Source organism: Vanacampus margaritifer, chromosome 2, assembly GCF_051991255.1.
Source record: "Vanacampus margaritifer isolate UIUO_Vmar chromosome 2, RoL_Vmar_1.0, whole genome shotgun sequence".
Lineage (NCBI taxonomy): Eukaryota > Metazoa > Chordata > Actinopteri > Syngnathiformes > Syngnathidae > Vanacampus > Vanacampus margaritifer.
This window is the reverse complement of record NC_135433.1, coordinates 31,371,379-31,387,373: the sequence shown is the minus strand read 5'-3', so window position 1 is coordinate 31,387,373 and position 15,995 is coordinate 31,371,379. Positions and strand designations below refer to the sequence as shown.

Sequence of the window (15,995 nt, the reverse complement as noted above, 5' to 3'; positions counted from 1 at the left end):
TCATGCCCGCCATGTTGATGTTCGCCTGGCTTCAATCGCTTCAACGGAATTGGCACCAATACCGTTGGCGTCTTCCAGGCCTGCGCCATCTCAAAGGTGGTCTGAGGTTCTCCACTCAGTTCCACTCTCTGTCTAGTCCTCCCCTCCACCCCAGAAAGGAATCTGCTGCGATAAATTCAACATTTTTCACCCTTGGAAGCAGCCAGATTAGAACTAAATGAAGCACATAGAGGTTGGTGCACTTCCATCAATCTTTCACTCATTTATCTCTAATCAGAATACTTTTCTTCTATTCATCCTTCAACGCCCCTTTTTCTTTCATTACAGATTTCTGCAGAGCCATAAAACTAGACAATCAGGCCATCAAGATGTGCTAAGTGCACACTGTGAATGTGTGCGCGTACGTGTGGAGTAAATTCATCACATTGTGCGTGCCCAGAACTGGATTGATTGGGCCACGGTAAATGAGCAGATTTATATCAATTATCGCAAAAGATGAAGAATTGATTGCTATGTGCTTTTTCTCTCTCACATGCACACACACACAGTCTGGCTTCCAAATTTGAACAGAAGAAGAAAAAAAAAGTTTCTAACAGTCAGTCAGCTGTGTAGGGGAAAGTAAATGAACTTTCATGCTATGCTTTCATGATATTACTGGGATTCAAAGATATAATTTCCAACAGTCTCTTGTGTCTTCATAAAAGGTGTCTGAAGTTCTTCCATCAAAATACACATAGGATAATTACAGGACACTTGATATCCCCTGCCTTGTCAAACTGCTTGAAGTCACTCACCAATTGCAAGCCTATAGCACCGATTACAACCAATTGTTATTTGGAATGTGTTAGCAACACGTCGCGCAAGAGCTAGCGTGAGTGGTGAGCAAGAGTGGCTAGCAAGAACTCGTTCAAGTGGCTAACAAGTGAGAGAAGTGTGATGATCAGTGTTACCACTAGGGGTCGCAGCTGTCAATGACTGTTGAAATGATTCATTAGGAGAACAAGAATCACATGTGCATGAGACGACATGGTGAAATAAATGTCCACTTGAAATAACAGCAAACATCCTCAGTAGTTATTATCAACGCCAACACAACAAGAAGCTAGCTAATTAAGCTAGCAGCCAAGCAGCTGGAGCCCAAATCACCTTGCAGGCCCCAGCTGTGGGAGGTAAGCGGCGGTCGACCCATTGGGTCCGACACTAGCTGCAAGCACCAACAGAGGCTAACTACATTCACAAAGTTCTTCTCCTTTGGGTATTCGTAGCAGAAAGATGGTGAGATCCTGTAAGCTGCGGCATCACGTAATAACAAATACAAGACCTATTGTTATGGAAAACAATGTGATACAACATATTGTAAAATTAATGAGTCAATTAATTCGCCACTAGATGGCGCAAAAAACACAATGCCGGCAATTTTCGATTCTTCTCATTTCTAATCTTTAGTTCCTGATTGTAAGCGTTGGCTGCCGTCGCCAGTAGCCTACAGGCAGTCCTCGAGTACGCGACCTACGTCGCTTGGACTTTACGGCGCCCGTGCCTTGTCCGTAGCACCTCCTTTTTCATTAATTTCCCACAGTAATCACGCCATTTTAGAGTTATTTAAAGTTGTGTTGTTGTTACCTCCAGCAACAGATGCCAATCGAGCAGGTTGGCTCGCACATCGGGCGCATCACATTTCAGTGTTTAAGCTTGAATTAGCTCCGCTCTGCCGTCTGTCAGCAATAAATGTCCATGCGAAAACACGAAATATTGGTTCAGGTGTCTTCTGGGCCACGCAAATATGTTTTTTTAGATTACTGTACAAAGTATTTTGATGTAAATATCGACTTTAACGGTGAAATCCGACTTAATTAAGGTTACATCGCCGGCATAGGAATGGAACTCCGCCGTAACTTGAGGACTCCCTGTACTGATAACTTGAAATAAGGCCGGTATCAGCCCGATACTACCCCATCCCTAATTATAACAACTTAGTATAAATCAACATGACTTGAAGTTTTATTTTAGGGTCACAAAATCCAATTCGCACATTCACAGTTTTTTTTTTCCTTTTTTTTTTTAACATATATTTATGCCACTTTCATGGTAAATATATATTGAATATTTGTCAGCATGTTTTGAAGAATTGTTCTGTAATTGTAAGAAAAAAATGTTGCCTATTTTTACCCCCTCACCCTAATTTCATGTCAGTGGACGTCAGTTACAGTACTTGGATTTTCGCTATTCGTGAGGCTGGCCCGGTGCCAAATAATCTGTCTGACTGTAAACGCATATTGAGAAATGTGCACACATCTTGAATTTGAAAGTAAAATTATTATTTGCATTGTTTTAAATGTTTTGAAATAAAGAGAGCACCTCAAGTTGACTACTTCCATTGTTGTAAATAACCATGGCCATGTCTTGAATATTTTGTAAATAAGGAATGATTTATTGGCTTGTATTGATTCATTGTATCCATGGTCATTGTGCAGTTTTGTACTCTGCAAACACTATGGTCATACGTTGTGGGCTGCGCGCGCTTGCATTGTGGGTGTGGGCGGACGGATGCGAGTGTGTTTGGGGGTGGTTACAGATAAAGCGCTGATAGTGTCCATCCATGGCAGATGATGTACAGCCCGCTGTCTCTCCAAGCAGATTGGATTTTCTGGCCTTCTGATTTGCTGAGAGATGGCACCTGGACCTCCCTCAAACCTATACGCAGCCGCGCGGACACACAACCACACACAACCACACACAAACACACACAAACACACGTAAACACACGTCATGCTGTCCAGATGGCATGCATATGCATAAACCTAAAGCACACAGTGTCCATGTTCTTTTCCTGGCAAAACCTTTAAAGGCGACCTGCACGTGGAAATTGATTTCCATTTCTAAAGAGCAGCGTTTCATTGTGAAAGCCTCCCTCCTCCTCGCGTACTGTCACTTTGTTCCCAGATGACCCACTGACACACACCCCGAGCCACTTCTTTCTTACCTGACAACAATCAGCCGCTGTTTTTGTCCGCTTGTCTCTGCTATTTACACAAAAGAAGGCACAACAAAAGCCCGCGTGTGTGTGATGTGTTTATAGTACTCAAGTAACACAAAAGCAAGCGATGAATGAAAGCCCACCTTCATTTCAGTAAGAATCACTCTTGTCCATCCACACGGTGATGAATTCAGCGGCTTTAATCTCCGTGTGTGTGTTTAAGCGCCCTTGCTTGTGGCCATCAAGCCTCTACTTGATTTGTTAAACACAACATCAATAAAGCAGCCACAAGTGTCACCCGTTGGGGAAGTGGGACGCTCAAAGTTACTCAGTATGATTTTTCATTCATCCTTTGATTGCTTTTGCCATATGGAGAATTCGTATTATGGTTAGATGTTATGAGTATACCACATCAAATATAACGCAGTGCAGTAGCCCAGTATGGTGTTATACTATAGGTAGGAAGTGAAGAGCAGGTATGAATTAATTAAAATTAAAATTAATATTCTGAAAATGAGTATTTGGACTTGAAGAGGCCTTTGGATTCCAACACAACAACAAGCCCAGAAACAACAACGGGATTTAATGGAATCTGCTTATGTGCTGTTCTGAGCTGCTGCCTCACTGAGAAAAAACACCATTTGGGATTAAGTGATTTCGTTTTGTAATTCCTCCTGTAAAACGCCTCCATCCTGATTACACCAATATCTCATTCATTTGATTTTGGGAACATCCTTTGCTTTACATTACTGTAAATGACTATCGTTGGCAGAATTTCATTTTCAAGTTACTACAACAGTCAAACGTATACTGCATATAGCAATAAATACAAGTTAATAACAAACTGACGCCTTCTTAAAATAATCGTCTATGAGTCATTTTTTTCAGATTCTTCAGGAAACACAAAAAAACGAACCATTTGCATTATGAGTTAATGTAGGCAAAAATAAGAATTTTTGCAAAAAATGACGTAGGCAATTAAGAGGGTGACAAAATGAGAATTTAGTGACAGAGCCGATCAAAAATAATAAACTGGAGGTACAAATTTTTTTGTATTATATGCTGTTATATTAATTTGAAATAAGAATATCTGAGTAACTACATGTTCTCTATATACAAAAAAAAGTCTACATATAGAAGAATAGAACATTGATTAAAAAAAAAAAATATATATATATATATATATATATATATACTTTTTTTTTTTTTAAACAACCTCTAATTTGATTGTGTTGGAGTGTATTTTAACATACAAGATGCCCTTTCATTGGTTGTGAATATGTCATTAATCATCTTGAAGAAAAAGAAAAAAGAGAAAAAAAAAAGAAAACTTGAAAGTAAGCAGTTTTAACAGTTTAATTGTGTGTTATTAGACTTCCAAAATATGTGTGTATTTGTTTGGGACAGTGCGCATATTAATTTAATTTCTCAATTATTTTGTCTATAAGATTATAAGTACACCCAGTGGTGTAGTGGTCCCTGGATCAAAAAAAATCTTACCGGTACTTTTTCTTCTTCTTTTTTATTTTTTTATTTTTTTCTTCTAGAAAAATTTTGTTCTCAAAATTTTACTTACCGGTACTTTTTTTTTTTTTTACTTTTTTTTGTGTCTACAAAAAAATTATACTATACAATTTTACTTAATACTTTTTCGTCTTCTTTTTCTTAAACTTTTTTTTTTCTTCTTGAAAAATGTTGTACTCAAAATGTTAGCTACCGTACCTTTTCTTCTTTTTTTAAATTTGATTTTATTTTTTACTTTTTTTGCTTCTAGAAAAATGTTGTACTCAAAATTTTACTTACCGGTACGTTTTATTGAATTTTTTAATTTTCTTTTACTTTTTTTTGTTTCTACAAAAAAATTTGCTTCGAGAAAAACACCCTGTTTTAGAAACTGTGGTATGTAAGAAAATGCCATTATTTGTAATCACGCACAATAATAACATGATTGTGAATGAGTAGTTTGTAATGTAAAATGTATTTATTATGAGGGTGACATGAATAATATGTTATCTACAATAAAATTTAACTACATCATTTAAGTTAAGGCTAAGTACGTACTAACTGTACTACAATACTTTAAATATAATAACTTGGCTAAAGTTATTTAGACCTAAAAAATAAGTGGGGGGAAAGCTTCATAGACATTGATATAATCTCTGGTCTGGAGTCTGGACATTTAATACAGTTTCATTCATCAAACATTACAGTCTAGCATAAAAGTCTTTGCAAACTGGGTTAATTATACAATTACTGAAACAATTAGGCAGTTTGCCTATATGATCCTAATCCAGCTAGTTTAGGTCTAAATTGCTAACGTTAGGTGACATTACATTTTATAACGTTAGCGTAAACGACTTTAAAACTTATCTGTGAATGGATGTTTTTGTAGTATGTACAGTATGTTGTTTGGATACATGCCGTCACTTACTGGAAAGACATTTATTTCAGCCTCGCTCACATTCACATTTACTATCATCGCGCAGGAGATGGAGTGATCTGTCAATCACCTGGAGTGGCATTGGCACCTCACGTGTTAGCAATAAAGTCTTTGGCATGACACGCCTAACTCATTCTCTGATTGGTGCATCAGTCCTCATGTGTTTAATAAGGCAGAAGAGTGCAGGCCACGGAGGGTGGGTCATAAACGACAAAAACGACAGTTACGTATATATCTACGGTTCTATGAGTCCTGAATGACCGTTAGGTAGCGGTGCTGAAATAGCATGGAAATCCCCCACGCGCATGTGTCACTCGAGAAAGAATTCATAAAAGGACATTTCCAGGGTTCCGGCTGACGTGATCCTCCTGTATAAAAGGAGATCGTAGCCGGAACCGAGTGTCTCAGAACCTTCTCGCGCATATCAGTCTCTGGCTCTGAGTGACAAGCAATGCTGGCGGTCGTTCGGGACTCATAGAACCGTAGTTGCATACGTAACTGTCGTTCTATTTCGTCCCTCCTGACCGCCAGGTGGCAATGCTGAAACAGCACCGAACGCCGAATACCAGTGATGTCACGAAGACCTGGGAAACTGTACCTCACAGAGGGGCCTCCGCATGACCGCAAACCAAATCCAGTGGATCAGGAGACCAGGAAGCAGCCGGACAGACGTCCTCCAAGGACATTCCTTTCAGAACAGTCCATGAGGTAGACACACCCCTGGTGGAGTGACTGCGCACCCCAGGAGGAGGGGGACGACCAGAGACCCGATACGACTGCCGATTAACCTCCCCGATCCAATGGGAGAGCCGTTGCTTGGACACAGCAGCTCCTCTATTCGGGCCGTCGTAAGTTACAAAAAGCTGGGTGCATGTACAGAAACCTGACGTAGCATCTGATAAGAGCGAAGTGCCCTCACAGGACAACAAAGACTTGGAGCGTCATCCCCATCCGTCGACGCCGGCGCACAACGAGCGAGACGAATAGGGTGGTTGGCTTGAGAGCCAGACAAAACTTTGGGCACAAAAGCAGCATTTGGGCCACAATGTGACCTCTGCCACGTCGGGATGCCAACGAAGGCATTCGGGGATAACAGACAAGGCGTGGAGCTCCCCCAACCACTTAGCGGCTGCTATAGCAAGTAGAAACGGCATCTTGCAAGACAGCCAGCGAAGTTCCCCTTCGATCAACGGTGAAGAGGGTCTTCTGCCCAGATTTAGTCATAACTGTTTTAATTTCCTTATTTCCTCAGTAGAGCTTTTTTCTGCGGATGTGTCTTTGTGAGTGTTGTCGCGATTTCTGCCAGGTGCCGTCGTGGCTGGGGGGCCTCCTCTATTTCCACAACAATAGGCCATTGTCTGTGTTTGAAGTCAATGTGTTTGAATGATGGCTCCAGGTGCCGTCATGTCTGAAAAACCTCCTCTATTTTCACAACAATGGGCCATTGTCAGTGGTTGAAGTCAATGTGTTTGAATGATGTCTTTAAAGTCTTATCTCATGTCCGGTGAACTCCGGGTGGGCTGTTTGCTGGGGGATTTGTGGTACCGCCCTTCAAGATAGTAAAAGAATGTTGTAAGTCCTCTATAATCTTCGCACTTGTGTGCAGCCATTGTCTGGAACTCACTTGTGCCCGGAATATTCTGTAGAAATAAAAGCTTTGAAGTAACTGTTCATCGATCTCCAGCCTGCATTCGGATAACCAACATTCTCACTACCCGAAAGAAAATGAACACGCGGAGGAAAAGATCGGCCTCCTAACAACGGCTACAAAGGGGACCCAAACAGTGCGTCAAGCACCAGACTAAGGTCCCAGGCGGGGACTCGAGGCGGATTCCTAGAACAAAGGCAAAGGGCACCCCTGAGGAACTTGCCATCCAAATGGCCGCCACGTAGACCTTGATCGTAGAAGGGGAACGCCCCTTATCGTAAACAGATTGGAGGAACTCCAGAACAGTGGGAATAAGGCACGTCATGGGATCCCTCCTGCAACTTGCACACCACTCCGTAAACAGCTTCCTCTGTTAGCATACAGCGAACGAGTGGATGGATCCCTGGCATTAAGGATCGGATGCTGAACAGAAGACGAGCACTCAGTCAGCAACGGGTCTCGACCGTCAGTTGCCAGAGACACAGAGGGAGCCGGTGGGGATTGGAATGCCAAATCCGACCCCGCTGTTGGGACACTAGATACAACCGACTGGGCAGGATCCACATTTCGGAAGAGTAGAGACTGCAAAGAAGAGGGAACCAAGTCTGGGCTGGCCAAAGAGGGGCCACTAGCAACAACGTGTGACCCTCCAGAAGGACCCTCTGAAAGGTCAGATGAATGAGGGGGAGAGGTGGGAAGGCATATAGCAGGCACCTTGGCCAGTGGTGTGCCAGAGCATCCTGGCCTAGCGGGCTGCTCTGTTTCCTCAGGGAAAACCAGAGGGGACAGTGAGTGGACGCCTTGGAGGCAAAAAGATCCACTGTCGCCTTTCCGAAGCAACTCGAAATGGCGCTCACCACCTCCAGGTGGAGACGCCAATCCCCCTGAGGTGGACGACGGCGGGAGAGGGAATCCGCCGACTGGTTGACAATGCCCGGGAAAAACATGGCCCTCTGGCAAGACCGGGGGCAGCCCATCTGTGAAGCCGTAGCACATTGTTGACCCTCCGTGGGGACGGTCGAGCTGTCATGGAGGTGGTGTCCAACGACATTCTGATGAACTGAGTCTGCTGAGAGGGAACAAGAGAGGACTTCTCCAGGTTGACCTTGAGCCCAAGTCGTGACACCTTCTGTAGAAGTGTAGACGTGTCTCGAATTGCCTGATCCTTGGACGAAGCACATATCAGCCAGTCGTCCAAGTAAGGGAGCACCTTAATGCCCTTCGACTGCAGGGGTACAAGTGCTGCCTTCACTACAGGTGTGAACAGTCTGGGAGAGAGTGACAGCCCAAGTGGGAGTACTTTGAACTGCCAGTGTCGCGCGACCCCTGTAGGCAAAGCGGAGAAACTTCCTGTGCTGAGGAGAAATGGGGATGTGGAAGTAAGCGTCCTTCAGATCGATTGACGTGAACCATTCCCCTCGGGCAATCGTCCTCAACACGGCCGACGTAATTAGCATACGGAGGGGCAACAACCTGACATAATGGTTGAGACCTCAGATCTAAGATAGGTCTTTTTTGGAATGAGGAAGTAGGGGGAGGAAAATCCCTCTGGATGAGCCAAGGGTTCCACTGCTTCGATAGAAGACTTGGCGAGGAGGATCGTTAGCTCTTGATCCAGAGGCAGTGCCTTTCGGAACTGAATCCTGTACCCATTTGTCAAGGTTGAAAGCACCCATGGGTCCGAAGCAAGGGCAGCCCAGGAGTTGAGCTGGCGACAGGAAAAGTAACTGAATGCCGACCCCTCGGGCTCAATCCCCATATATATATATATATACACATACATATATATTATATTCAGAGTTCCCACTAGCCCCCCTCAAGGGGTGGCCAACCCCCCTAGCTGAGAAGCACTGGGTTATACAAAATTCATGTGACACAACAATTTATTTAGTAGATAACTAGAGGCGATAAGCTTAACTAATAGCATTTTGTATGAAAAATAATTCAAGTAAGAAACAAAAACATGTCTGTTGTATCATGTCATGTTGGTCTTGTGTGCCGCAGCGGGACGGCAACTTAATTGGAATGCCACTGTGCCATCAAATGGCATTTTCTGATGAAATGGAAATAAATTCGAGAATTGCTGAAAGAAAGGGACACATTCCTCTGAAAACCTCACATGCCAAGTTCATTATACCAAACAGTTAATATCATTGTTGACGTGGCTTCACACCATGAAAATAAATGAATCCTCTTCTCTGTCCATTGCGCAAGCCGTGCATAGAAAATAAACTTCAAAAGCATGCATAATATACTGCATCCCGTGTGTGTAGAATGGATTGGCAAGCCAACAAATACATCCCAAACGTAAGCACGCATTCCTGTGCAGTAACAAAATAAATCAAATTGAAGCTGGGTTCAGCGCTCTGCTCGCCGCCCCCCACACACACGCCCATAAAAAGTGATTCCATAGTGACAATTCCCCCGCTGCAACTATTCGGCCAACCTAGCATTTGTCACCAAAGCTGCTTTTAAGATGATGCGCTTTGATTGAATCTGTTACAGCTTAAAGCTTGATCTCCACTTGTATTTCTGAGCTCTTGAGGGTACTTGGAAGAGTACCATTGCGCCATTAATACCAATGTCATGTCTTTGGACATGACCGTGTTAGCCATCTACACGTACTTGCGGGAATGGGGTCATCCCATTCAAAATCCAAACACATAATCCACTCCCACCAGATTGATACATTTGAGATTAATAGAAAATCTTGCCTTAGAAAGCCATTTGTTGATACTCAAAAGCGACATTGGGCAGGGAGATGGTGACTTAATGTATATATTCTGCAGTGTTTTTGTTGTGTGTTTTTTTTACAATTGAAGTATTGTCACTGTTTTGTATTTATTTATTTCAGTTTCTTACAAAATAAAATCAATCCAACATTTGACATTCCTGATTGCCGTCTACATTTTCTTGACCATCTGTTTTGAGTGTTGGTGCACAGCCTCCACGAAGGCGCCCACATTCTCTGGGTCCATGTCGGGATAAAGACCGTGGCCCAGATTGGCAATATAGCCTCTGGTGCCAAAACCTTCCAGCATGTTCTTCACAATGTCTGAAATTCGTTCCTAAAAAGGGGAGGGAGAGTAAGAAGCAAACAGAACAAACGGAGCTCAACCAGGTTCATTTTCTTTTAAATTTCCTTTTCTAATTCAGGGATGAAGTGTTTTAGTTTCACATGCTGTGGGTGTGGCAAGGGTTTACATATAAACATGAAAATAGCGATTAAAAATGGCAGCATGGTTGTGGTGGGCTGCAAATAGAAACAATAGATGGAAGACATTCTTAGTAAATAAGTGCTGCTGGATTTTCAAAAAACTACGGTCCTATTTGTTGTCTCATGAATAAAATACACACACACAAAAGAAGTAAGCACAAGATCCAAAAGCAGGCTTGTTTGTTACCTTGGGAGCATAAAGCGCACACGGGTCCATGTTTCCCTGAAGGCTAACCTTTCCTCCTGTCCGCTCCCTCAATTGAGAAAACACATACACACATAGTGTTACTCATTCAAATGCAAATACATCAGACGTTTAAAAAAATTCAACCTCTTGCAAATTCATGTTTTTAAATGTGATTTATGGAAAAATTTGACTGCACTACCCCTCGTCGTCATGGCAACAAAATCAGTTGGCCCAGCTGTAGGGCTGTCACGAATTAATCTTTTTAGAATCAATTATCCTAGCTCCAAGCTAAAATAGTTTTTCCTTTTTAGCTTAACGCGAACCCGGTTCATCAGCAACAAATGTCCGTGCGGAAACACAAAAGTAGCCACACATAAAGTTGATAAAGTATATTTTGGAGGTGGAAGTTTTTGTATTGATCAATTTTTGTTCCTAACCCTACCTAAGCCCTCAATCTTAATTGTATGACCTTAGAGCCATTACAATTTTGTTTAGTTCCATTCCATTCCAACTATATCATGTATTAGGGAGGGGGTGTCTTGCTCAAGGTCACTTTGACGGTAGTCAGAAAGCAGACAGACATCCCTGCAACATCTACAAGTTCCTTTTTTTGTGCATCTATGGCAGGATTGGAACCATGACCTTTAGTTCTAACAGATGAGCTATGCGCTTCTTACTGGTAAACAAGTTAACCATTACAAGTTCCGCAAGTTTGTCGTCAAACATCACATCCTGACTTTCCTGCTTCTGTTCACCAAACAGTATGCCGGTTAAATAATTACAAGTGTGTGTGTGTGTGTGTGTGTGTGTGTGTGTGTGTGTGTGTGTTACCGTGCTGAGCGTGGGTCCATGGTCCAGTCAAGACCGACCACTTCATAATGAGACTGAGACAGGGCTTCTAAAGCGTAATGAGCATCCTTTGCAAAAACAATCTACGCACACACACAAAGTTAAGACTGATCCATTTGAAGAAACCTCCTGAGGGTGCAACTTGTTGTTGGTGCAATGCTGCCATCTATTGGCTACAAAGCATAACAATGACAGTGTGGGGAATTCTTAATGAAGCCTCTTGGGAAATAGAAACAAAGCAATGCAACCAATAATGCAGATAATTAAAACATAAGAAAAGAGAGAATAATACATCACACTGAATATAAAGGATGAAAATATTTGATCTAAACAAAAATCATTAGTTGGGGTGACAATAACAGCCTTGATATGTTTGTGTGTGTGTGTGTTCTCTCACCATGGGAACTTCCTGTCGTGCTTCCTTGAGCTTCTCCTTAACGCGGCGAGCAATATCGTGAAGGTAAGGTAGAGAGAATGCTTGAAACTCCGCCGGCCCCAAGATGCCGGCGTGGGACTCAAACACCTGCAGAGCCTGAACAAGATTGTGAAGGGCGAGTCTTCAAGTCAGATGTTTGACACGACAAATGGGGGACCGAGAGTTCAATTCTGTTGTGTGCAAATTCTATTTCGGGATGATTTTCTATTCTCCACTGACCATCATCGTACTGTATCTGCAGCTAAGGTCTAACCTGCGCTCCGGCTGCCACCTGGCCCAGCAGGTAATCGACTATCACGTCGGTGAGCATCTTCAGCAGCATGTGGCTGGCCTCCGGATGTCGATAGAGCCAACGCTTGGCCTTGGAGTGCGTGTTGGAGCCGCCGCCTTCTATCATATAAGACATGAGCGTCCACTGTTAAGGGAATGCAAATGGATTAATGAGAGCAGTTAGCGAGAATTCGACGCTTGCTCATCGCTCTCGGAAGCTCACCGGCGCGCCGGTGAATCCGATCAGCGGCACTTTGCCTTCGATCTTGTGTCTGGTCAGTGTGATGGCTTGGAAAACATAACCCAGTTCTTTGGCTACGTCCACTTTCACACGCAGACGCTGCAGGTCTTCGGGCTCCTTCAGGGGCTCTGGGAATGTGGGACCTTTGCCTGGCACCATCTGGACATCCATACCCATTGCCTGAAGAATTGAAGGGAAAGATCATGAAAAGACAAATGGAGCTATGCAATCTACAAGCTTACAACCATCCATTTTAGATCAATTCTGTATTCATCCGCTTGTGAATAACAGGCACCTAATGCCAATCATCAGGGGAAACATTAGTTGTGTTTCCATTCCATCCACCCATTTTTATTCAAATTTTGTGAAAATTGAAAGGAAACGCAAAAAGTTCAAAAAAGGGCCCAAAATTTGCAAAAAAGTTTTTTACTCTTACTTTTTTGTCTTTCACGACAGTCGCACTGTCAGATTACCCGATTAATTCGTTCTGTGTCGTGGACCGGACGTGTAGTCACACTACAAGTCCGAACCCGACAAGACACCACCATCATCGCGTGCTGTAATGCCAACAGCACCGCACTGGTTGTCGGGGAGGCGGAACAAGCAAAGCGGCAGGAAGGGTGCGTTTTTAATGAATGGAGCACGCCGTGACAATCTGCATAAACATGAACGCATTGCTCTCGCTCCCTGCTCGGTAGTTATTAAACACTGAAATATTATATTCTGCTTGTATAATTTGTGTAATTTATACTGGTTAAATATTTATTCGTATTTGACTTGTTTTAGTACAGTGCATTTGATACGCGCATTCACTCCGAACCGCCCTTCGAGGGGGAGAAAAGCTCATTATGCCTTGGTCAGACTACAAGAAAATAGCCCAATTCTGGCCCGACCGACATGTCGCAGACAAACGGGGCATGTCATGAACTATTTTAAGTTGTCTTTGGTTTCAACACGGTAACAACATGGCGTCCATATGTCATGTGACCAGCAGTTGTCCAATCACAGTGTAGTACTCTCCGCCGTGATTGGTCAACTGCTGGTCACATGACATATGGACGCCATGTTGTTACCCTGCTGAAACCGAGTTGGCCAAACGCTCTCTATCAATGGCTTTGCGAATTTCTAATTGCTACAGCCACCTGTGGCCAAAAAATCAAACTGCACATTCCCTTCTTCACGTACACAAAGTGCACATGATGTCACATCCGCAGAGAGAGGACGGGAAATTCAAACCCCAATCCTGTCTGAAAGCTATTGGACTACTATTACAAACTATTATACTACTTGCAGAAGTACCCATTGTGAACAGCTAAGGTGTCCATCTGATCATTAGAAGATGCTTGAGTGATAAATGGTCAAATAAAAAGGCTTTTGTAAAGATATTTTGGGGCTAATTGCTACATTGAGAAGCTTTAAGCATACCTGTGGCACAACAAGGATGTCCGAAAAAATGATGGCAGCATCAAATGGAAAACGCCTCAGAGGCTAAAAGAAAGAAAAATAGAAACAGTTCAACCTAAATGATAACAATAATCCAACAACAATAATGATGCATAAATACATACTAATTTTAAGTCTGGAAAAGTGACTCTGCTTTATTCATTTAAGTCATGAAGAAACAAGAAATTAAATAAGAAACAAGAGTAGTTCAGCAAAACTAATTCTACTCACGTCAGAATTAATTAAAATAAATTCATTTATTTGGGGGCATTTGATAAATAGGGTCCACTTCCACAAAGGGGAGGTGCTGCTTGCCCGCCATTGGCCCAGCAGTATATGGGGCGGATTTAACTGTCACTCACTTGCAATGGAGGGGTCAGCCCACTCAAAAAGGTTAATTTCAGCAAGATAATAAATAAGTTAAGCAAATAAGTATGCATTAATTTTTGATACTTTGACTTAGGTACAAAAATCATGACAGCAACATGTTTTTTTTTTAAACGTTTGGGAACAACGCATAATTTGTTTTTCCTTTAAAAGTGTGTTTTCTGTGTATATATTTTGCATCAAATGTCACTTAATCAGCAAGAGGAAGCTTAAAAATGGAGTAAAATTTTAAAGTTAAGAAATAATTCATGCGATGAAGCAAACAGCGAAGCCATACCTGCAATGTGAGCTCACAGCAGGCGTCTGGCGAGTTGCATGTTTCAAAAAAGTCCTTCCCGGCCCTGAACTCACGAAACTCTGCAAACGGGACAAAATGTTCGTAAATCACAATGGCTGCTGCACAGTTAACCAGCTGTCTGGTTGGTCTAATAGACTAGCAAAGTGCTCCCAGTACCAGGTAGGTATCTTCCAGCCTGTCTCATACACCAGACGGGGACATGCTCGGTTTGTTCACCTCGAGCCGCTCGGAGGAATGCGTCATTCTGGAGTTGGGGGAAGTCTTCAGGGCTGGAGGGAACATCGGCATATTGAAACTACAAAATTAGCTAATATATTGGTTTTTTTTTTAATAGAAAGTTTTTGAGCCATTGCCTAATAATGTGTCACAGTCAAGTTCTGTTATCTACACTAGATATGTCCCACTCCCCAGTGGTGGCGAGGTATAGATAAGGCTTGCACGCACCTTATCACCTCACAGCACCATCGAGACAGTTGAATAAAAGGAAATGGAATTTGTAATGTAACGCATCCCTACATTCCACTAAATAAAACAAACCAGTGTGCCTCTTATTATGATCAACCTTTAACCATCGAGGTTAAAATTCTCTTTTTCAAAGAAATCCTTTCCAAGAGGCAGCAAAAAGTTACAGTTTCAACATGTTTTAAAATGACATACAAAATCTCTAAAACAGAGATTAAGGAGGCTGTCTCAAGTGGTCTCAGTCTGGATTTAAAGTCATTCAATGAGATAAATTCTGATCTGTTCATAAGAAAAACAATTAATATAATATGGTTATAGTATTATTACTGGGGAACCATGTTTTCATCTTATTTGAATGAATTAGAAAGATGGAATGTTTGAAACAATATAGCTCAGTTTTTTTTTTTATCCTAATGATAACTACACTTACTACAATGTTAAATACTCATTTTAAAACTATACGCCTCCAACTGTGACTGTTAACGATTTTGACAGGTTTATCAAACATAAACATGTTGGAAACAAATCGTGCTTTCATAACAGTGACAGCAGACTTGTTTTCATAACGCCACTGACAGCTTAAGGCTAACGCGATAGCATCGCTTCATTAACAGTACAATACGAACCGGACTACTCACATGATTAATTCGCCCTTGCTCATGTCGGCCAAATTGAGGAACAGACGAGCCTTCTTTTGGAAGATGTCAACTGAGACATACACCACCTCGACTAACACTTCAACCAGCTCCAACAGCAACTGTCACTGAGTCACTCACAGGGCGCGGCCATCTTGGAGCCACGTGACCACACCGGAACTTTCTTCAATTTCAAAATAAAACAAAGTCCAAAATAAAATAAAATCTTTCTCAAATGTACACAAGATTTCTCATGATTTTCTAGTTTCCTCCCACGTTCCATTCATGTTAGGTTAATTTAAAGACTCTAAAATTGTTCATAGAGTGATGTGTGTTGTTCTGAGGTTGTAGGTTTAAATCTTAGTTTGGGCCATCTTGCTTGAAGTTTTGTAACTTCTCCCTGCTCTTGCATCAGCACCTATTGATATTAATTTAAATTCACTTTAATAATAATTGCAGTGACTTTAGACTAGAGAGCAGAAAACTTTACATATGTGACAGCTAG

At 42.2% G+C, this 15,995-nt stretch overlaps 1 protein-coding gene across 1 annotated transcript; it reads right to left on the bottom strand.

Moving 5' to 3' along the window:
• Nucleotides 1-9,895: 9,895 nt before the first annotated feature.
• On the bottom strand, nt 9,896-15,659 carry urod (uroporphyrinogen decarboxylase). Its single transcript, XM_077559848.1, has 10 exons — nt 15,494-15,659; nt 14,550-14,662; nt 14,373-14,452; nt 13,691-13,753; nt 12,248-12,445; nt 12,008-12,169; nt 11,716-11,850; nt 11,301-11,401; nt 10,470-10,536; nt 9,896-10,133 (listed from the first exon to the last, which is right to left on the bottom strand). Exons 1-10 carry the CDS (start codon nt 15,514-15,516, stop codon nt 9,969-9,971), a joined length of 1,107 nt encoding a protein of 368 aa, XP_077415974.1. The 5' UTR covers nt 15,517-15,659; the 3' UTR covers nt 9,896-9,968.
• Nucleotides 15,660-15,995: the final 336 nt, after the last annotated feature.

What these genes read in the sequence shown, in the direction of transcription:
- urod (XM_077559848.1), bottom strand. Translation starts at nt 15,516, where the DNA reads ATGAGCAAGGGCGAATTAATCAT. An exon ending in ACATCCTTGTTGTGCCACAG is followed by an intron (nt 12,446 to 13,690) that starts GTATGCTTAAAG and finishes TCAATTCTTCAG; the next exon opens with GCAATGGGTATGGATGTCCA. An exon ending in GTGCGCTTTATGCTCCCAAG is followed by an intron (nt 10,134 to 10,469) that starts GTAACAAACAAG and finishes TCCCCTTTTTAG; the next exon opens with GAACGAATTTCAGACATTGT.